This window comes from Buteo buteo, chromosome Z (assembly GCF_964188355.1).
Source record: "Buteo buteo chromosome Z, bButBut1.hap1.1, whole genome shotgun sequence".
In the NCBI taxonomy this organism is placed as follows: domain Eukaryota; kingdom Metazoa; phylum Chordata; class Aves; order Accipitriformes; family Accipitridae; genus Buteo; species Buteo buteo.
Window position 1 is genome coordinate 33,097,204 of NC_134204.1, and position 23,501 is coordinate 33,120,704.

At 35.8% G+C, this 23,501-nt stretch overlaps 1 protein-coding gene across 2 annotated transcripts in view; it reads right to left on the reverse strand.

The window, feature by feature from the left end:
• Positions 1 to 513: 513 nt before the first annotated feature.
• Positions 514 to 23,501, reverse strand: part of PTPRD (protein tyrosine phosphatase receptor type D) — a 376,703-nt gene continuing 353,715 nt past the window's right edge. For both annotated transcript variants that reach the window (XM_075021650.1, XM_075021649.1), the window contains 7 exons: positions 20,129 to 20,414; positions 19,468 to 19,646; positions 18,100 to 18,226; positions 16,963 to 17,088; positions 12,414 to 12,568; positions 8,093 to 8,228; positions 514 to 5,688 (listed from right to left, as the gene is read on the reverse strand). In XM_075021650.1, the coding sequence (XP_074877751.1) occupies positions 5,620 to 5,688; positions 8,093 to 8,228; positions 12,414 to 12,568; positions 16,963 to 17,088; positions 18,100 to 18,226; positions 19,468 to 19,646; positions 20,129 to 20,414 (1,078 nt within the window). In that variant the 3' untranslated portion in view covers positions 514 to 5,619. The remainder of the gene's footprint in view (positions 5,689 to 8,092; positions 8,229 to 12,413; positions 12,569 to 16,962; positions 17,089 to 18,099; positions 18,227 to 19,467; positions 19,647 to 20,128; positions 20,415 to 23,501) is intronic.

Here is a 23,501-nt window from a genome sequence, read left to right on the forward strand (position 1 = left end):
TGGGTACTGACCTGTTCTGGACATTCTGGTTAGTGAAAAATTTCTTTCTATATATTCTTTATCAGTACTTTTTCAATACATTGTTTATACCTTTACCAGTAGCTCACTTTTGTCCTAAGCTCACACAAACTAGGAGAAGCGGGCAGTGGAAAAAGAAATACAAACCACAGATGGAAATCCTCTCTTGCTCTAGAATCAAAACCAACTGTCTCATTTTGAGAGATACCAGAGTGAAAGAACACCAAAGATTCTGGGAATCTGGGAATTTGATCCAAGTGTTCGTATAATATTGAAAAGATGCAAATGTTATTGTGTTTGAAAGTCTGTAGCTACTGTTTTGCTTTGAGATGGGTTAATTTCACATCTCAACAGCATTTCTTAACTTCAATGACCTCAAAGTACATGACAAATTTTTTTTTTCTGTGTGAAGGAAGCATGAATTAGAACTAGTCTTGTTAAAACCCATTGACTTAAAATGTATTAACCCATACATAGCCAAATCTTTTTGTCAGTATTCATTTTCACACTTTATTTTGGCCCATGCTAGATGCACAGAACAGGAAAATCCAAAGAAGTCAACGCTGACATTAAAGGGCACCATCTAAAGCCACTCAGATAGTCAAAGAAACCCTTACATAACACAGCTTTAAACCACCTTGCACAGACTACGCAAAAAAGGTTCAAGCCAAAGGCAGCCTGCAAAGCAGTAATTGCAAAATCCACAGAAGTCAGTGGAAAAACATTAATAAGACTGTAAGAATACCAAGGCATCACATTTACACTATTACCACCATCTTAACGTGGAAATTAGGCTAAGAACAATACAAGTTCTTAGAAATCAGCCTAATGTTAATGTCTTTGCACATCCTTCCAGCACAGAGAATTCTTTATTAACATGTACTTAATAGTAATTGCTAATAGACTGTGTTCCTTTACTAACAAAGATATCTTGAAGACAGAACCTGCCCTCTTTCAAAACAAGCAAATAGAGCAATAATCTTTTATGTTTTCCTTGACTAGATTGCTGTGCCATGTCCCTTGTGGCTTTCCTCAATACACTTTATGTGTTCATCTAAAACTTTTTCAAAGTGTTTGAAAACACTTGCACAGTATTTGGATAGCAGCTACACAGACCCATGTTTGCACTTGCTGGACATGCAGTGCATAGCAGAAACGAGTCAAAAATCTGTCACAACTGCTTGCCACAATTTCAGTAACTGAATTCTGATCAGTGACTTTGGATTTACTCCAGAACCTGCCAAATCTGCAGGACTGGAAAATTCAAAATTTGCCCCAAATATGTGGATATTTTGCCCTCTTTGGGTTGCACCTATGAATGGACAGAAGTCTATTTACTCAGTGTAATGATACATTTCTAAAGCACAAAGGGGAACTCCTGAGGCATTTAAAGCGTGATAATTTCAATTAAATTCATGAAGCTATGGGAATATATGCCAAAGAGTTTCCCTATGCTGGCTCAAAATTTGCTGCTGAAGATGATATATATTTGCTAACCTAAGAATGCATTTTCCACTGTCCAGCTGCTAGTTAAGAAGATTAATGACTGCTTTGTAGTTCCAATTAAACTCCTTTATCACCAAGAGGGACCAAACAAGTTTTGATTTCAAAAGTACTGCTTAAGAAAGAAGACCAGGGCTGCATAACACTGACATTTTATTAGAATTCATTTGTAACAAATGGAACTTGTGTCAGCAAAGAACTGATTTTCATACAGACTTTCTTTCGCCACCAATGTAACGAAGTAAGAAAATAAAAAGCACGCCTTTCATTCTGTAAAACATTTATGCGTACTACTAATTAGAGGTAATTGTATCTTTTTTAACAAGCCATTTTACAAGGTAATTTTTTAAATTTTTCAGTCTATGCATCCAAAACAAGAGCAAAGAACACAATTTTTTATTATCTTTGTAAAGACACTCCAAGCTTGAATGGCAAAGCCACATAACAGATGGTTATGATGAGACCTGCAGCCTTCTGATATCTGTGGAGTATCAGGGCACCAAGAAAAGAAAAAAAACAAAAAAAAAAGAAAGAAAAAAGGAAAAGAAAATAAGAAAAAAGAAAAATAAAAAAAAGGAGAGAATAAAAGGAAAAAAGCAGTTGCATTTTTTTTTTTAGCCACTGCAAACATTCTTTTTTTCCTTTTTACATGTTCTGTGTCATTTAAATATACACAAGTGGATTTTATAAGCAGTTTCTTACAGATGGGTTCAAGTTATAACATTATTGGGTGTAGAATCAATAGGGCAGTGCATAGTACAAAGGTACATATAGAAAGTGCAAATCTCCCGATAGGGCCACTCCTTCCCCCAGCCATCCTCTCCACTATCTAACCACTCAAATAATTTTTTTAAAAAGAGCTAAATTAAACTTCTGTATAAATCATTTTTATACATTTTGTGGGTTTGTTTCTCCATTGCAACTAATTACAAAATTAGACATAACTACACATATAAATGTAAATAATAGCACCGTACTGGTTATGCTGATGAAACCAATTTTAAGCTTGGAAAAGTATGATATATGTAGACAAAGATGCTCACAAATTAACTATATAATGACTATATGTAAGAATACAGAAAGTGGAATGCACATCAATGATGCTAACAGTTATTTTAAGAAACATAAAAACTAAAACGAATATTTAATTTTACAACAGTTTTCCTCACAAATTGGCTCTGCTTTTTTTTTCTTTTCTTTTCTTTTCTTCCCTTCCCTTATTTTCTTTGGAGCTTGCAAGACAGTCTGCTAGGGAGAATGCTCTGATCCTTTTACAGATCTGGTGTGCAAGAATCTTCCCTAGTCTGTGTTTCCAAAATGGTGCTTTTTAGATTATTGTGTTTTTCTGATCCCCTACATTTGAGTTGAAGAACATGACTACACCACATAACCTGGCACTTCAATAATTATTTTAAAATACAAATCAAGAAAGAAGAAGAAAAAGAAACATAGTGCACATTCTTCTCTGGTTCAGGTGTAAGTTATAGAATCTCATTCTGAGGTAGCCTTCTAAAATACTTCTATTCCATATATATATATTTATATTTTTGTTTTGATTTTTTTTTTATTTTGTTTTTTTTTTTTTTTCTTTACAAAAGTGCTCGAATACAATGCTTGCTAGAGTTTGGTCTTTCATAATTTTCTATATGCTATTAGTGAGAAAAGTGGAAGAAGGAGAAAAAAGTTGAGGTCACATTGACAAGCCATACCAATGCTCCTATTTGAAACCCTAAAGAAAGAATTCCTTTGATACTCTTGTACTGACAATGGCAGAAGGCATGATGGAAACCAGGGTCAATGCAAATGACATCCTATTAAGAGTCTCAAAAATTACTTTGTGCTGTTTGCAGAATTTTCTTTGTTCCCCGGAAGAAAAATCTAGTGTCACACCCAAATATATCCTGTGGGTTTAGTCTTGCTAGCCTTACATGAACCCTCCCACTGAAAGCAATGATTTGACTTTAGCAATCTGTTGACACAAGTGAATAAGCAGGACTTGGCCTGAAATAATAATAAAAAAAGATCCATGAGCACTGCTAATGTCAACTACTGCTAGTGTACTGCTACATCTGTGCAATGATAACACTACAACCAGTGACACAGTGGGTTTGAAAAGGCAATGAGAAATAGATTTTTAATTTCTGGGCTGATCCATTATTGGAAATATGGAAAGATAAAGGGCCTTGACTACCTACATGTTCTGGGTTATCATTTATTACCATCCATACTTGATTAGAAACTGGAAATGCATATTTTTCAAAATTGTCTGATACATGTATTAAAATGTTTGAAAAGAATAACAGAGGTATGAACAAACTGAACTAAATACAAATGAAGGCTAACTTAAAGAAATGCTATTCAAAATAGGCATCAAATATAAGGCACTCTAAATGTGAAATTAAAATAAAACCCAGCATCCCCAAACAAAGCTGTATGCCACAAAATGTTTGATTTCACAGAGCAATGTGTGTTTGGCTTTGCCCTGTTACATATGACAAATGTAAATTATATAGCGCACACTATAGACAGTATACTATTGAATACAATTTTAAAACATCTTAATACCTAGTATATTACAACATTCTCCCCTCCTAAAGGGATATGCACTGACCTTTCCCACATGCACACCTCCTACATTTAATAATATGATTTCTTATTGCACTATAGTGTTACAAATATTGAACTTCACTGGAAGCCTAAATCACATACTCTGTGTGCGTGTGTGCATGTGTGTGCATGTGTATGCATGTATGTGTGTGCATGTGTGTGTGTGTTCAAGTGGCAATGTGGATAGAAGTATTATTTGGGACAGAGATGATGTTCAAATATCAATGATGTGCATTCCTCACTTCCCTTTGAAACAGAAGTTTATGAACCTTGGAAATGCAGAGATGATCAAATAGCAGTTTAATATAATTGTAGTATGCTGAAGAACTTTCCCAATGTTTTGATAAATCCAGCTATGAAAGAACTGATATGTTTATGTGTATGTGTGTGAGTATCTACCTATCTGTATCTCTGTAACAATACAGAGAGTTAGACAAGGGTAGACAGTAATACATACATATACTTTATATATAGAAAGAGAGAAGGTGTGGGTGTGCATGTGAATATGTGTGCGTGTGTGTGTGTGTGTTAGCAGCATCTTTATACTTTGCGCCTCCCTGTTGATTCCAAAAAAACCAAATAGCCCCATTTTGATTTAACTGATTACAATGAATATTTTCTTAAAGAAAAATAAACCAAACAAAATTGTAAAAGTAATAACTAACAAGATTGTGGTACTGTAGATAAATATAGAACTGCACAAAAATGTGCAAATTTTCAAATTATTTAACATTTCTACAGCACGATATTACAGATAACAGTTCTAGAGCTTAAAAAAAATCTACAGTTTTTTAAACAGAAAGATTAACAGTTATGCAACCTTTTCTTTAATTCACTTCATTGAATGATAAACTCTTGTTAAAAAAAGGAAAAAGTTTACACAGTTAAAAATGAAGCACAGGTCAGCAGTATCTTTACAATACTAAAAAACTAAATCAAGGACTTTCTTTTTAAACATTCCCACATTTTCCCTAAAGTGTTATGAAGAGCAGTATGATGGGAAGGGGTGATGTTGAAGTAAAGAGTCCGCTTTGTTTGAGAAGCCAGGACCCAACCTTTTAACAAACATCTTGCACTGAACTGCAGTTCTCTCAAAATTCCTCTTTGCAAAAGCATGCAATCCTGAACAAGATGATCATTCTTTCTGATTAATTTCCTCTTCCCTTTAACTTCAACCAATGTCGAACCCTTGAGGTATCTGTAAATGAGATCCTTCAGACGCCTCAGTGGTCAGGATTCTTTTATTATGGTTAGGTTATTAAACTGTGAATTCTTGGTCCACATGGAATAGGGTTTTTTTTGTTGTTTTTTTGTTTGTTTTATATATCCCCATTATTTTTGTTTGTTTGTTTTTTTTTTTATTTTATTTTATATATCCCCAATAATCGCTCCTTAGCTAAGAGTTAAGAAGTACTTCTAAAGCACATAGTATGGCTCAGAAGCGGCTCTCTGGATCTTAAAGGGCCTGCAATAAAAATCCGTGATGGGTTTTTATGTTGCATAGTGATCAAAGCTGCCCAGATATTCCAGTGCGGCTCGATAGCAGAACTGGTATTGATCCTGGAGAAAGAAAGATAGACAACAAAATCATCAAAAAGCCAGCTTGTTGGTTGGTTTCTATTTTCTTTCAACTAAGAGTGAATACTTTGTGGCTACAGACAAATGTACCACAGAGTCATCTGCAGTTCAGCAATATTCTCTTGCTGACATCAACAGAAAACCAGTCTGAGTTACAATAGATGAAGATAGATACTCATTTAATGCAATAACATTTCCACAGAATGCAGCTTCTTTTTGTGCAGAGACTATATACCTACCTACTGACTGTACGTCATTCTGGATTAATATAACATCAGCATAAAGCTTTCTTCTTATGGGAGTGTGCCAAGATGCATTTCCCCCATGTATTTTAAAATAAGTAGCAAAATATCCAATTAACTCTATAGCAAATACAACACACTAAGTGAAAAAATCCATCACAGCCTTAATAAGGAATGCTATATGGAAAACCACGAGGTTAAAAATCGTGTTAAGGAAGCAAAGGGAATCCCAACGTTTCAGTAATATAGGCTTCGATGAAGATGTGAAAATATCTTGGCCTGTGGCAAGAAAAGGGCCTAAGAAAGAAATATGCTGCTAAAGCACCTTATTAACATGAAACAGATTCCATTTCAACCTATACCTGGAAGCAGAGAAAAGTTCAGTGTGGTGAGAGATTTGCTTAGACCTCTGGTGATTCCAACATTTGGCATTTCATGTTATTCCCACCCCTACACAGCAGTCCTTTTGTGCATTTATGTAATATTGCACACTTAGACTAAAATGGCATGTCTGTGTACTCCTTTGCAACTACCACTCAGGGTTTAAATGTTAAAAAAGAAAAAGAAAAAAAAGAAAAGAAATTGCTTCTGAAAGTCATCCAAAATATCAAGGTCTGCTTATTTATCTGATAGTGCTATGTGGTAACCCCACCTGGGTTACACTTGTTAAGAGCATAATTAAAATTCTTTTGGAGACCAGGAAAGTCATCAGATGTTTGCTTGAATGTAGTGGTGTGATCACTAACAGGTCTATTCTGCTTCCTGTTGCAACAGTGGGAGAATGCATTAGACGTATGTGTAAATTTTAAGTGTATGTGTGGTCCACATGGAGTTCAAGTGCTTTGTTGAATAAAGATTAGATTTTCTGGCAGGTTATACTACTGAATGAGAGATTTGTTTTCCACAGAATCCTGAAAGAAGTGAGTACACAACACTTCTGCTTTCAGCAGGGAGGATGAAGGGTAGCATACAGAAATAAGTCAAAGTAGTAGGAGGGAGAATATACTGCATAGCTGAACTCTGTATTTGTCAGGTAAGCTCCAAGAAACATAGGTTTTCTGTATGTTGTAGTTATTTCTTGGAACCAAAACAACAGAAAGCAGTCATTTTTCATTTTGCTTATCCAGAAGAAAGATGGTAATGGAAAAGAAACAGAATTAATTCTTAGGTTAGGTCACAGTAATTTACTTGGCTAACTGACAAGATTGAAAATAAATATCTGTATTTTTCATGTAAGTTTTTATGAAGTTGTCTTCTCAAAAATAAGACTACCCAGCTTTTATTGAACAAGTTTAATTTTCTTGTGGAAAATGGCAAACTCTGGGGAACCATTTTAAATTTCACAGACTTTAATTTAAAGGCCACTGTCAATCAAATTACACTAAATAAATGTATGACCTAAAATGTTTCCCTTCTCTCACCCTTTTGCTTGGTTCTCCTAACCTATTGGCTCTGGCTTAGTTGAAGTCTCCAGTTCAGAAATTTAGGTAGAAATTAAGCACAATTGAAAAATGTTTAAGTATTCTTTATGACATGACAGTTCCAAGCATCCAGGCCCAGGAAATCAGTTGATACTGCTTATCCCTCCCTTATTTCTCTATGGCACTCTTGCTGGCAGAGAAATTATTTACGCTACAGTTTTCCTGAATGCTGAATTTACCATTATGATTTTCAGGCCAAGCAGCCACTTGCTTGGTGACACAAAGTCAAGAAAACCATGAAAATAATACAGTGTCAGTCTGAAGCCATGAACAACACTTTGCTCCCAGAACAAAAAGATCAGTGGATCCACCTGCAGAAACAATTTGCCTCCTTCTTTATTACCACACATTTCTGCCAGGAAACAAAGGTTCAAATAAAAATGGGTAATGCTTCTTGGAAAATCGTTTTCCTCAACTACCATAATTTAGGATTCACTACTGAAATGATTTTTTTCTTCCCCAGCCTGCAGTATCTACTGCTGTAACAGGACATAGTCCTTGCAGAACCCTAATGGTAGATTTTACACTGTAGTCATATAGTCACCATATAAATTAAGATACAAATGGAAGCACATTTTATACGGTCTCTATCTGTGCATATTTTGGCTGTGGAAATACCCCTTCTTTTCCATCACCATCGTATGTGAATGCTGTCTTGCTCACCTCTGTCTGTACCATGGCTGGCCGCTGCGTCCTTAACATTTTGACAGTCTGGAAGATATCTACAACACCTTCATATCTCATTCTTTCTAACACAATGCTCAGGGTTATGAATACTCCAGTCCTTCCAACACCCGCACTGTTGGAATAAAAGAAAAAAAAGAAAGGAAAAAAGGAATGTTAATTGACAGTTAATGCTGAAAGAACTGGCTGACAAATTATTTGTGGTTACAACACACCATATGTATACAGATTTCTATATGGGGAAAGGCTCACTAAGCAAAATTCCACGGCAAACTACCACATTGCATTCAGAAGAATAATTGCGCTCAAGCAAACTTCGCATGCTACTAAGTACTCCCTGACTCTCCAGTCTTCATTGCAAAGTGACTTGGTTTGTTCATCCAGATATAGAGTAATCAGTGCCTGGTGAAGGAAAATGAGACCATTTGTTGCCAATGACCTATGCTGGAATTGATGAGAAAAAGATGCCAAAATGTATTTTACTGCTTGCTTTACTTTAGCTCATTCATGTACAGGCCCTGTTTTGCACATCTTCAGTGAATTAGTTTATCTTCTACTTTGTCAGTGGATTTTCAATTAATATTGAAATTGTTCAGACACACTGTGATTTCAATAATGGATATACAAAAACCTTCAGACACAGCTTTTTTTCAAGTCTGGCAGTCAGGATCTTTAGTTTTCCAATACTGATATACATATACCATGTCTGTCCACATTAGTCTGAAATGTCTTCTTTGAATATATGGCTTGTTTGCTCTCTGTTCTGTCTTGGGTTTCTCTTATTAGCTAAAACCCCCAAGAAGTGATAGAAGTTCCTGCAATCAATAAAGCCAATAGGTGTCAGTTATTAAAATTAAACAATCACTTATTCATAAGGATGAGTCTTGGACAAAGAGACAGGTAACTACAGAAAAAAAGATTTTCCAAGTCTGAACTTGTATGCATGGAAATTAAGCACCCCATCATGTCACTGTTAATGCTAATAATTTCACAAGATTTTCTCTAGTCAGATAGACTTGGGAAGCTGGAGATTTATGAGACCTATTCACCAGACAGGAGAGTGGATGAACATGAACAGCAGGGAAAGACTGAAGAACTCTGAACGTTGATATGGACTATGACAGAGATCCAGTGAATTCTCAAGACTAGTGTGGAAATTGAATGTCCAAATTGTATGATGGTATTTTAGCGTTTGGTCTAGATCAGTGCACTTCTAGGGCTATTAAATATATGCAATTGGATTTAGCAATTTTGCATAACTTGTGTGCCTTTGGAGAGCTGGAGCCAAAGGACAACTGAGACATGACTTGACAAAATATCATGCTCTAAGAGCTGGTTTACCTATATGTGATGACAATGGTCCTGGACATCTAGAGCAACTGGAGTGTAAGGTCTCCTTCCCCTGATGAGGTAAATTAGAAAGCTAATGCTTAAGAAACATGCTGAAAAAATCCTGGATAAATAGTATTGGAACCTGCTTGGACTTTATAGAGCTGACAACAGTGTCATCTAAAGCAACTAGCCCAGAAAGTGACCAGCAGAGTGAAGGCAGATAACCATTTTCCATTCTCCCTGCTCCTGCTCAACTATTTAAAGGTATCCAACACAAAAAAGTATGATTTTCTAAATATGTGTGAACACTTCTAGCCTCACACATTAGTCACATTTTTATTACTTTAAAAAAACTACTCAGAACTCTTTAATTCAGCAAAAGGAGCCAATTAATTTTTTGTCTTGTGTTCTTAAGAAATGAAAAAGTATCTGGAGAAGCTACTTAATGAGGAAGACAGACTAATATGGAAAGATCTCAATGCTTGCAAATCGTAACTAGCCATCAAGTGTAATATTTCAGTAAAGTCTGTAGAAAATGGACCCTGTTCCCCTGACAGTTGCAAGCATATTTTAATGTTGTATCAATTCCTATTAGAAGATGCTTAGGATTTCTAAAGAGTGATGGAAATCCACATCAGTACCAGTAGCATTTTAATGATCAGCTGATTTCTTTCAGTGCAAGCCAAAGAGCAAACAGAGTTCTACCATGACATTTAATGAAGCAATGCAACATAGGTTTTAAAGAATCCTTAATTTAGTAAATAGTGAAGGCACTACTTCATTATGTAGTCTGATTCACCAAAGTTTAAACAGTTAGGAACCAAAGTTAGGATGCTTCAATGAGCTATGAGGAAGTATTGGTGTTTTTGTTAGAGAGAGTTTGTTGTTAAAAATCTATCTTGAATGCATGCTGGGAAAGTGTGGTCTTCCTTACTCTCCAGCTAAAAGCTGCAATGACAAAACTATAAATATCTAAAATTGGTTGAAGTGAAAATTTTGCTTCAAGGTGAACAGTCCTTTGGGTTTTTAGCTATTTTTTAATTAACTGCCTGATGAGGTTAGAAATTTTAAAATTGTAACACTGTAAAAATGCCAGGGAAGGACAACATTTTAAAATTATGCGTGGCAGGGTTTTACTGTGTAACAGAGAAAGCAAACTTGAAAAAATAGGAAGGAAACCATAGGGAAGTGGCATTGGAGTTTGTCATTTGAAGAATTTCGCTGTACAAGAGAAATCCTTGATAACTCGTTATGGTACAAACTGGAGTAATTATTACAATAATTCCACAAAAAGTAGGAAAGTACAGGTACCCAGGATCTTGTGCATCCTGAAAAAAACAAGTAAACTTGCTAATTTGCTAGGTATATTTCCTATTCATGTAAGTTGACTAACATTGATAATGATGATTAGCATGACCAATCTCTAAATTGTTGTTACAATGATGATAAGACATTTAAAGACCAAACCATGATGAATTATACTGGATTTGACTTTGTTTCTACTAAAATCAATGGTAAAAATCTCCATAATTTCAGCATGAAAGATCACACTCATTTGGAATGGATGCATAGCCTACTGCAAGCAGTATTTCATTGCAGTCACAGGTGGACAAGTTTGCATCATACAAAGAATTTAGAAGAATACCATCACTTTGCTTTCTTATGTATGTCTGCATAAAGGCATAAATATTGCTTATTACTCCTCTGCTCTCAAAACTCATTAATATCAGGAAAAATAAGGTATGTTCTTATCATGGTTGTCCTTCATTTTTCCTTGTTAAATGAATCCCAAACACTGCTCTGCAATGCTGTTCTCCTTAGCAGGCCATAAAAGTTTTTAGGCACACAAAAAAAGTACGACTCAAGTAGTCCAATATATTTATTTTTTCAGTCTTTCAGATTCGGGGAGCATAAGGAACTCTCTTAAAACACACTGATGTTTTAACAAATTCTCGTTGCTCCTGGCTTTGGAACGATAGGAATCTCTCTCCCTCTGTATATTCATAAGCTCTAGTAAACTTTTTCATTTTGTCTTCGTGCTAGTATTGGGGCATTACTTGGCTTGCAGGAAGGACTTGGAACCCATATCAGTATTTTGCATCTCTGTTATATAAATAATGATGTTTCATCTACTAAAAAATAATTTAATGTTGCAAAAATGAGTATCTAAAATCCTACTGGAATTTATAGAAAACAATTTATTAAATAAGAGATAAAAGATAAAGACATTATTTTTGGCCATCTGCTATAGACTCCAGAACACTGTAGAGAAAATAAATAAAAAATACAAGAATAATAAAAAAGCCCACCCTGGATTATTCCTACACACCCTGCAAGCTGTTTTCATCTGCGTATCAATTGTAAAGGAACTGAGGGAAGTCATCACATCAAAAAATGGGCAGTAGATTCTGAAGTTAGAATTCACCAATCCAAACCTCAATGATTTTTTGACAGGCAAAGTTTCTAAACACTGCTTTCTATTCCATTCCCTTTCTTGACATAGGTACCATTTTTATTTGTCTTATCTTGATTGCTACTAATTTGCTACTGAGGTGTAACTAGCTTATTTACAGCTAATAATTACCATCAACATAACAGCCTCACTTTTAATTACCAGTGGAAAAATAGTATCAGATATAGCAGCCTGTGATAAGGCTCTTCCTACTGCTTTTTGTGTGTAGCATTGCCCAGACTGTTTTTACCCTGCATTAGACACATTTTTAAGTGAAGAAAAAACTCACGTGTTTCCACATATTGCAGAAGAACCTTTTCTGGGTAAATGGGATATCAGAACAGTCCCCATTTCATAAAGCAGTCCTATGTGTTCCTTTTTAGATCTTCAATTTGATTACATTTTCTGATAGTTCACCTATGAAATTCCATTTACATATACACCTTCGCAATCAGCAATCAACTTTAGAAAAAAACAAATCTGCACATGAGTTGTTTTGAGGCTTTGTTTACTTACCTGCAATGAACAGAAATTGGTCCATCCTGACCAAATTGCTCTTTTGTTTTATGCACTTGTCCTATGAAGTCAATAAATCCTTCTCCAGACTTTGGCACTCCTTGTTCGGGCCAGTCAGTGAACTGGAACTGCCTCACTGTTCGGGACTGGCCATCCTTTAAGAAAAGACACAAATAATGTATCCCAAAAGCATGTTCCAGCAGCTGGAAGTCAGTCAGCCAACAACCAGAAAGACCATTACAAAACAAGGACATTGAGATGAGGTGGGGAACAGCTAAGATTGTGTTTATGAAGACTCTTTCAATTGCAGTACTGGCTGGTGCTTTTGGACACATTCACTGGTGCTTTTGGATGCATTGGCCCAGCCCACATTGGTTTCATTAAGAACACTGTATAGATTCCCTTCTGCACTGGATAGGAGAGTTGTCTGATATTCTGCCTGTGTAAAAAGCATGTCTGAGGCTAAAGACATAACAATCTCAACAGGCTGTAAGATTTTTTTAGTAGAGTTATATTTTGAATCCTGTGGACTGCGAATTGCTTTACATATAGAACAGGTAGAATAAGGCCATCCAATCTGACTCTCCATTTCCTAGATATGCTCATCTACTGCATGGCAGGAATATCATCACTGATAAGATATCTTTAGTCATTGCCCTCTTTGCAGATAGTATCTCTAGTACTATGGTCCTTTCCATAGGGTGGATATTTGCCTGGAAGAAGATGGGTCAAGACAAGCCAGTTGTTTAACAAACCATAAACTTCCCTTCAATCATCTTAATTTCATTCATTAACACCTGGGACTCAGTCAAAAATCAAGAAGGGCTTCCTCTCTCAAAACAAGTCAGCTGAAGCTGTTCATTCCCTTTGGTTAGGAATACTAACAGGATTGTTTAAAACTGCATCATGGTTATTTTTATAATGAAGCCACTGGAAGCATTAAATGCCAACTTCTACTGTATGCCTATTTAATGAATAAATGGTCAGGACACATAAATAGAAAAAATACAATGCAAATCGGTGAAGTAAATTTGTTCTGAATTTTCAGACAAGGTTCTTGATGATTTTGACACTGTCAATCTGCACAGCTGAAATGTTTATAAGTATTGGCATAAAAGCATGAGCACATGAGCTACTGATGTGAACTAGAGCCTCTGGATATGTTGTTTCCTAAGCACCCACCCTGCATGTCTTCAAAATAGTCTTCTACTAAGTGAAACTCATGAAAAATTGAAACGATTATAGGAGATCCCCCCCAAAAAAAACAAGTTATGCTGGAGGCAATAAAAATACTTTTTTTTCTTCTTTCTACCACAAGCATTCAGCTATTATGGACCTTTGAAATGAAATAGAAGTGATTTTAAAAATAACTAAAGGAAAACCAATACTTTGCTTTCACGTTTCCTCTGGTACTGTGGGGTTTTGCCTCCCATGTCTCAGATGAGTAAACAGAAAACGGGTGTATGTGCCAGCCACTGCTCCATGAGAGGACACATATACATTTCTTTGACTTACAATCTCTCATATTCCCACTAGACCACTGTGACAATTTAGTAGTCTATTTCTGTGGAATATTTTTGCACACTTAAAAGAAAAAAAATCTGTTCGAAAACATTTACCCAATTTTATTTCTTCTGGGCATCAACACAAAGAACTAAACATTTCTGACCAAAATGACCTTTTGTTAATGCAGCCTTCTCTCATAGTGGTCACTGTGATCCCATTTTCCCTCAAGAAGATATAATGAAATTGAATCCTTCAGAAAACCTTAGGCACGTGACATTAATTAATCAAGAAAGCAAAACAACAGGTTGATTTCCTCCAAAATAACCTCCTATTTTTCTAAAGTAAAGAAAGAAACCCCTAAGTCTGACTCACTTGCAACATGTTGGTTAAGGAGATGGAAGCTCTTCAGCTTCTTCCGTCCCTGATAGGAATTATGCTAGAATAAAATCAACTAATTTTGTCTAAATTGTTATATTTCATGATCGTAATAACTCAATAATCCAGTGCAAGTCTGTGAAAACTGTTCTGACATAGTTTTAATGGCAATAACTTTTGTTATTTAATGCTATTTAATGAGCACAGAAGCAATGTTAGATAGTCTGATGTTAGACTAGCATTAAAGCAGATTGGGAACTGATCTGGAGCTTCTTACACAGTTCCCTCTGCTACTGACATTATAAACAGTGCTGCTTTCTTTTAGTGAGATGCTTGCCAATAGCAGTCCAAATACAAATGCCAAACTTTATTAAAATCTTTACTTTCAAATATTGTGACAGTTTGCACAGCTAGTTATCAAAATAGAAACTTTCAGATCCCTACATACAGCAGAGGGCTTTTAATGTATCATCCCATTGATTGGCTGACTGGATTTCTTCTTGCTCCTTGCAGGGGATATTTAATTGTCTTTTGATGAGGCTGTAGAATTTATAATACTCTTTTACAGCCATCACTGATAGTTTAGCCTTAAATGAGACTGCCCCAACATATTGACCTCTGGAGTTTACAGAGAAAGTGAGTATAAAGCAGTCAGAAGCAGTAGATTGAAACAGTTACAGAGGTCAATTTCACCTTACAACAATTCACAGGTCAGTTTCAGAAATAACAGGGAGTTCCACACCAGACACTTGATGCTGACACCTACAATGGCAGTGTGCTTCTTTTCTTGTCCCTGGGGAATAATTGGCTGGCTTGGCTCTGCCAGAGCACAGATAATATTCTAACATTACAGATGGGTTTGGTGATAAGAGGGAGAGAGGCTGGTTAAAACCGCTGCAGCATTTACTCTTCTTTGAATACAACAGTTTAGTTAGATTGTCTCAATTACCGGGTGTGACAGCCATCAAAGCCTAACTACAGGAAAACTAGAAAGTACATTTTGGTAAGTAATCCCCACTGCTTCCAGTAAATTTGGAAGGAGCTATAGTTTCTCAGCACATCTAGAAAATTTAAGATGGCCCTGGGAGCTTGCCAGTGCATTTTTTAACAAAATTTGGACCATCAAGGTAAAGAGATTTTTAGAATTTGAGAAGTGATGATATGTGATGGTAAAATGTCACAACAGGACTGCCAAGCTGCATGTATGCTTGACACTTTTTAAAAGAGGCGTATCAAGTCCAATAACACTATTTCTGGCGAATTAAGTTATTTGACCCTTTCCAACTTTTAACTGGTTTGCTAGCTGTAAGTAAACAGACTTTCATAAATATACTAGTTCATTATAAACTCTTGAAAGAACTTTTCGGAAATACATACTGTTTGCAGACACTTCAACTACATCTGTGGCTTTTTGTTATTATTGTTATTTTGTGATCTGAGGTTGGTGAACTATGTATGTCACATAAGACCTCTTCCAGCTTGAGATGGAACAGATTTTTAACAGATGATCTATGAAAACTCCCAGCACAGTTGTAGTGAAATTGGCTTTGACTGTCTATGCTTACAACTGTGGTTAAAGACTAATGTTAGGAGCCTGTTCTTCCACAATTTTGTTAAGCACAAATAGGCTTAAAGAAGCTATGAGTCATGTGATCCTTACTAGATTTCAAACTGAATGAAAATCAGGTCCAGGGTGTCTACAGTTTCTTTTCAAAAACACACACCTAAGTCTCATTTGCCAAATTAAAATGTTTATATGCTGACTTGGTTAGTGACAATACTGTCTAGCTAATTGTCAGTAATACCTAATTTTACTTGAAGCAAACATTAGAAGCAGCAGTCTAGCTAACTGTGAGAAAGTCTAGCATTTTGGATGCTGACAGGCAACTCTGAGTAATCACTCATGTTATTCCTGGACCGTACATCCTCCTATTTTGCTTGAACAAATAGTATTCTACAAAGCTTACAGAAGCAGAGGCTGTCAGTAATTTTTCCTGCTATGTAGACTAAAGTGCTAGAAATCAGAAGTCTGATAAATGCTAAATATATATTTAAAGTTTATGTACACTTAATCTTAGATCAGTGCTCAGTTTTGGACTCAGAAATTCAGATAAGAAGTGCAGTATGAAAATGAGGATGCTAGGGTAACAGCTGCATGTATCTACTCTGCAGATATACAAGAGTGCTGAAAACGTGCTATGCCAAAAATCAAATTATAATGTGCAAAGCTTGTTAAGCTTTTCTTATGAATGCTATTTGCTCTGCAGTTTTTAAATCTCAATGTATTAACCTTCCTACTCACTCAGCCTAGAGGTTGGTGCAAACCAACGTATTTACAGCTGTAAGTGACAAAAATTGCCCTCAAAAATGAAAAAAGGGAAAATGGTCCTCAAATCACCTAATGTATTTTAGCACAAATAGTTATTCAGAACTTTATGAAGTAGTGCTGCCCAGATGTTATATCTGAATGAAGTCAGTTGTTCTTACACAAAGATCCCATCTATTTAATAATAACTTTATCTGCTTTTTGTTTATTGCTTGTAGAAAGTACACTCCTAGGGTTTTTCTAGTAATAATAAAACTATTAAAAAAAAAAAGGGAGGAAAAGAAAAAAATTGACATTTTCTTTTAAACTTATGCGAACAGGTGTAATGCTATGTTAACTTACCCTTGCATCTGTAACCTTGAATTCCCTCAGAATATACTGTGGCATGTTGTACTCTGCCATTGGATCTACCACAAAATACTGGTATCTGGCTGAGCGCTCTGCAGGCCAGTACTGGTGGCATTTTTCCTACAAAATAACGAAGCAAAATACATTTCCTGTTACTCAAGAGCACTACCATAAAACTTTTTTCACTCAGATAAGTGTAATACTCATGGCAAGTGCCATTAGTGACAGGAACATGAACTGTTTGTCTTGCTGTGAACATGAAGTTCCATATCTACAATAAAAAATGATCTTCAATATTGCGTCGCCATGGGGTTCTCTCTGGTCACTGTATATCTGAACTCACTTATACTTCTGCTCAGTTCTATTATTTATCAGTGACAACTGCTGTCCCTAGCCTAATTTTCAATACAGAATGGAATTAAAATCTTGCGGCCACCTTCAGTTTTCTTTCTTCTTCCCTTTTCTTTCTTCTTCCCCTGTTTCTTCTTCCCTGGCCACCGTCAAGACTCTGTCATGTCCTAGTCATGTCCTTTCACTAGTCATGTCCTGAATCATCTCTATTCCCCAGATACATGGTCTTACTCAGACTTCACTTATCACATACTGGCTTTATCTTGATGTAATCCTGTCCAGATAGTAAACTGCTTTATTCTTTCCATTACACAAAGTGGCAATTTAATGAGTTTAGGACTGTAAACTGGGTGCTGAAACTTTAAAGTTCAGCGCTATGAACACACAGAAGACATTCATATCTCAAAACCACCACACTTTCTTTTAACATTGTTATAAACAGATGTTGCAAAAACCAAAGTTTCCAAATAAGAAATCTTCATTTTTCAATAGACAGCAATGTTGTCTCTGCATACTTCGGAATATCAACATGCAAACTCAGTTGCTGAATCTCAGTGTGTCCCACAACAAAATGCCTTGTCTAAAGTACTTGTCTATTGCATCACATCTACTGATTGGAAAACCTTACACCTGCTGATCAGCAATGCCACCGATGTTTCAAAAGGAGAAGGAACCTAAATCCTCACCCTTATCTTTGGATACTCCCATAACAATGAAATATTTTAATAAAAAATCATTTTAACAAACATTTTAGTAAAGGAATATTACAGCAGTACTTACTCTGCCCATTTCTCGTAGCTTAGTGAGCATGACCACAATTGTAGAATTATGCTCCCAGAGCATTCTCCAGAAGTCTTCAGTTGTTTCTGCTAAAGGACCCTGTGTAGCTATGTAAGCTTTTTGTTGCCTATGTTGAAGAAAAAGTAAATGAAGAAAAATATTTTAATTAAATAAGTGAATTGATACACATGTTCTCTGTTTATATGTAAACATTATCTAGAGGAAAAAATTATATACTATTAATAATAAGCACATTAAAACCTTATTATGAATGTTTAATCAAACTATGGCTTTTTATTTTTAGAACTTTGAGAGGGAAATTACTCTGATATTATTATGATGTATGTCTTTATCATTATTATTTAAATTTTAATGCAACTCTAATAGCTCAATTTTGTGTGCTGTAAAAAGCACTTAAGAAACACTTAGTTGTGCTGGTTCATTTTGCAGAAATAACTGTCTAACAATCTATTAAGTTTAGGAATTATAGCATCAAGGAGTTTCTTTATTAACTCCTTTTCAACAGTCTGATGCCTCCAGCAAAAGTAAGGTAGGAAGAAAATTCAGGAATGGAGTGCACCACATTTCCAGGCCTTAATATCCTACTAGTGGAAGCTACCACCAAGCTGTTAAAAGCCTCTGAATCAGCAGCTTTATAAGATGATGACCAGTTGATGTTGTTCTTACTTCTTTCAATCAACAGAAACACCTTTGTGGGTGACAGTAGAGATGAATGTTGTTTCCACTTATGAGCAGACGCTCAGAAAATGATCTCTGTAGATATGGATACTCAGGTACACATAAACTGCCTTAGGGAAACTATACCATTTCTCTTTTATGCCTTTTTCTACCAGCTGCTTAAGTCAGCTGAGGGCATATTGCTCCGTGTTGTCATGAAGATGCTGGTGTGTTACACAACTGTTTATGTATAAAATGCTTTTGGTGGCTAGGTCTAGTCTTAATCAGTTTTCCAAGATCACAGGTTATCACCTGGACATAGAGACTGTATCTCCTGAATGTTATTTCTATGTATCTTTTTAAGCAGAATAGTTGTGAAGAAACAGAAGTTCCAAATCACAAATGTGCTTAAAATCTCAGTAACTTTCAGCATGTAAAACATACTGGGAATTCTCAATGGTTTAAAGGTAGGTAAAAATATAATGTTTAAGACAGAATTTTCCTGTATTACATGGGTGAAAATCTAAACCTTTTATTAATATTTAAAACTCCACCCAATCAAACATGGCATGCACAGATAATAAACAATACTAAATTTCAATACTAAATTTTGTTATTTTCAATGTAATTACATAAATAATTTTGTAAACTTTTGAAACAGTCCACATGAGAACACATCAACATTAGTACCTGTATCCATCAATGAAACTGGCATTAATATAATCAGACCCTTCTACTCCTCGGATTGGCTGCAAGCATACCCTTGTAGACTCATACGGCATAATATTGACAAGGCGATTTTTGAATTTATTACATGGAAGATTGGCACTGATGAATCTTGAAGTGTGAGCCTTAGAGCTAGCAAGACGCTGTTGAAAATAAATTAAAAGAATTAAGGCCAGATGTAACAACACCAAATGATACTATCAGATTTGATGATCTCTGCTCATTACCCATTAATGAATAATTTCAATTTCAGATGCTTACTTTTCCATATTCTATTGCATTACCTAAATATTTGTAAAGCTTCTTTTAACACCTTATAAATGTTTAATGTCTGCTCCATTAATGCATATGGACAAATTTGAGTATTAAACCATTACACAAACACACATTTCAAGCTATTGAAACAATAAAGGAACAGCAGGGTTAAACTACCCTCACTGAACAGTTCTTTTCTGGACACCAACTGAAGATAGAATGGTACATTTTACAAAGGATTGTCTTCCTAATATAAAATTTTAGCCTGCTGATGTCTTATCTTTTGATTACTGGAAACAACTGGAGGACAGAGCAGGATTAAGTGTTACACCATTTGTTTTTGGTTCCCCACAACATAAAATCCCAGTACCTTAAATTCCAGTTCCATTCCTGTGACATTCTCGCCTGTTTCTATCTGTGTCAGCTTCTGGATATATGCATACAGGTTTCTGGCTGGCACTTCGGTATTTCCACATGTCACTGCTTCCAGCAGTGCGTCGTGGATAAAGATGTATTGGTCCTCAGTTTGAACCATGTAATTCCTCTGCGCTCTCATTAGAGTTACGTGGCCATAAATATCTACAGTTTTTTCATGCTTTATTCTCTCTAACATGGCATCTATCACAATGAAACAGCCAGTCCTGCCGACTCCAGCACTAAAAGAAATGAACACAGGAGGGAAAACATGAAGGACTAGTCCACGCATTGTGCTTACTTTTATGGCATTCAAATTTTAAAGTTTCATACCACTGATTTGAACAGCACATTCTTCTGAATATGAACATCAGCTTTTATGAAAGAGGTTAGTGCCCTGAAATAAGTAAACTCCTTTAACACCCATTACAAGCAATTGAGAATGTGGAATGCTTCTATACAAGATCTTTGTGTCTTGCAAGTTGCAGGCTTGACTATAATAGAAATAAAACACATTGCAACATGTACTAGAAATATATGTTCTTTAAAATGGAAATTACTGGAGATGATTAATCCTCTAAGAATTCAAGCTTTATTTGTAGCTTGATTTCTAACTCAAACATGGTGTTGTTGCTTTTCTGTTTACAGAGGTGAATTTATTGGCAAACAAAAATGTTTCAGAAAATGAGTCTTACATATTTCTATTGTCCTTTGGAGGTAAACTTTCTATCCCTTGCCCAACTCTGTCAATGAGGCTCCTCCTGTTAACATAGTTTGTTCTGTCCTCTGCTTTTTCACTTAGCCAGGCTACACTGTTACTCTCTGCAATGCAGAGGCATGCCTAGTTACCTGTGCTAGCTGTAGGCTGGGGAAAGCCCCAGCTGGCGACTCCAACGTCTGTCTTGCATCTCTAGGAAAATGTAAGAAAGATCTGGAATGGCCAGAACGTGGACCAGGATGCTCAGTCGTCACATTATTTCAAAGGACAGGTTATAAAAGGACTAACATATGCTTAGAGACAAAGCCTGAAATCACAGCATTGAATTAATGTCCAGACTGCTGAGTAATATTTTTCAGGCAGAGGCAAAGTTACTGCTTCCCCACAGGTTCTGAGTTAAGTAAGTCCGTTGCTGGTTTTAGGCAAGAGCTGATGAGAATTCACATCAATCCTGTTGAGGCCAAAGAAACTACTACTTCTTAGCTCTCTGCACAGTAAAGGATTCCTCATGAACAACTCTGAGCTAGAAGGTTGCTTTTCCCTCTTTGGTGGGACTTGAGGGTAGAAGAAGACATGGGTGAGCTACTGTGAGCTTGACATAGGAATAAACCTTGATTATGAAATATTCAGTTGATCTAAGAGATTTAAACCTGTCTCAGTAATAGATCTACTTAACAGCAGTTTATTTTTATGATACCTGCTGTCAAAATGTGCCAGACTTTCAAGGAATTTCAGTCATTCCCTCCCTGTCTTAAAGGTGTTGTCAGTTACATGCATGGGTTACCTTTAATAACTCCTGAGGACAATATGATACAATCAGGAAAGGAAAAAGAGAATTACAGTTCTCATCTTGATGTGATTACTATTAGTCATCCATGATCCTTTATTACACATGTGGCATAACTGAACAGAATGATGTAGAAGGAATATGAAAAAGACTACAGAATACACATGACAGAAAATATACTGAAGGTCTGAATATGCAACTTGTGTGCTAAATGGAGCCATATTTCCTAAAATCTCTACAGAAATTCTTTTATGGAGGTGTTTGGGCATCAACTGTACTGAATCAAAACTTCAGATGGATGACTGTCTTTTTGCAGCCATATATGTGACTGAACTTTATGAAGTTTGATTTAAACTATTTGCATATATGTAGCTATATAAAGCACAAGTGTAAAATATAATGGGGTTTGGTATCACTTTTATATCTGGGATCACTTCATGTCTGTGACAATGAATGATAGTTTCTGGTCTTCTAAATGCTTAACTGTTTTCAGTTAGTGACATGAAATGCAGTAAGTAGTATAGTAAGCAACAGCTTATAAACCCTCAAGACATTGACATTATCTAAGTTAAGGATACTTAAGAACACCACAAACTGCCATTTCTTGAAAAGAGAGAGAAAGAAATAAAACTAATTACAACACAGCTTCTAGAGGATAATTATATAAAACCCAAGATTTCCTCACATTTCCTGTATTTTCATGAGATATTAAATATCATAAGTCCATCCTGAAATTGATAATTAAGGTTAAACTTCTATTTCTTGTATGTATGACGCTTTAAGAATCTTTGTCAGTTACCAGCAAACTGCATTTACTTACAACCAAATCTGGAAGAAGTACAGAGCAGAAAGATGCTTTACTCTCACAAGAGGTAAGTTTTGTTTCTAAGATTCCATATTTACATATTGCTAATCACATATTCTTGCCACCAATTACGCTTCCCAGAATCAGATCCCCTTCAAACAGCTGAGGACTTCTGCTAACAGACCAAATGCATCAATCTCAACTTCCTTAGATGCCACTCTGGCAATAATGAATCGATATTCTGAGCTTAAGAAAACTTACCAATCAATGATATTGATCAATGGAAGTTGTAGAGGAAGAAAATGTACAGAGAAATGAAATGATGCCTATCCTAGCTAAATGGGAGTTCATTTGCCTTCTATAAAAAAAGCTCTGCATTCCAGGAAACCTTAGTGACCTTAACATTGGTAATAATAATGGAGAAAACCTCAGAAAATTGTCTCACTATTGCTATTTTTTTTCTTATTCCAAAGAAATCCCAACAAGTAGCACACATTTGCATGTCAGATTGGTTTATATAAAGTTTTAAACCATTCCTTAAATGATACCTCTTCACATTCAGTTTTTATCAGCCTAACAAGTACTGGCCAAGTGAGAAATAAGGTTTGACAGTACAGATGTTCTTGGTAGTTTAGAATATGGTTCTCTTTCCTATCATGTATTAATGTATTAATGTTCCAGCACTGTTTATAACTGGATATGCCATTTTTCAGATCAAACGTTAAAAGGTTCACTGGTACGTACAGACCACAACTGCAAAATTCCAACCCTGTTAAAAGCTTGCACGTTCAGCTGGAATGAGTAGTTTCCATTTCTTCTCTTCATGTCTTGTATTACCATTTACGTATTTATTCTTCCCACGACCAAACTCAAAGAGGAATAGTTACTAGCATACTGAACCATGGAATATATTTGCTAGTTTACAGGTCTATGCAGTGGTTATGAAGATCACGACATCAGACCAAAACACATTACTATGCACCAATATTTTCATGATAAGGATGGAGGGGCTAACACAC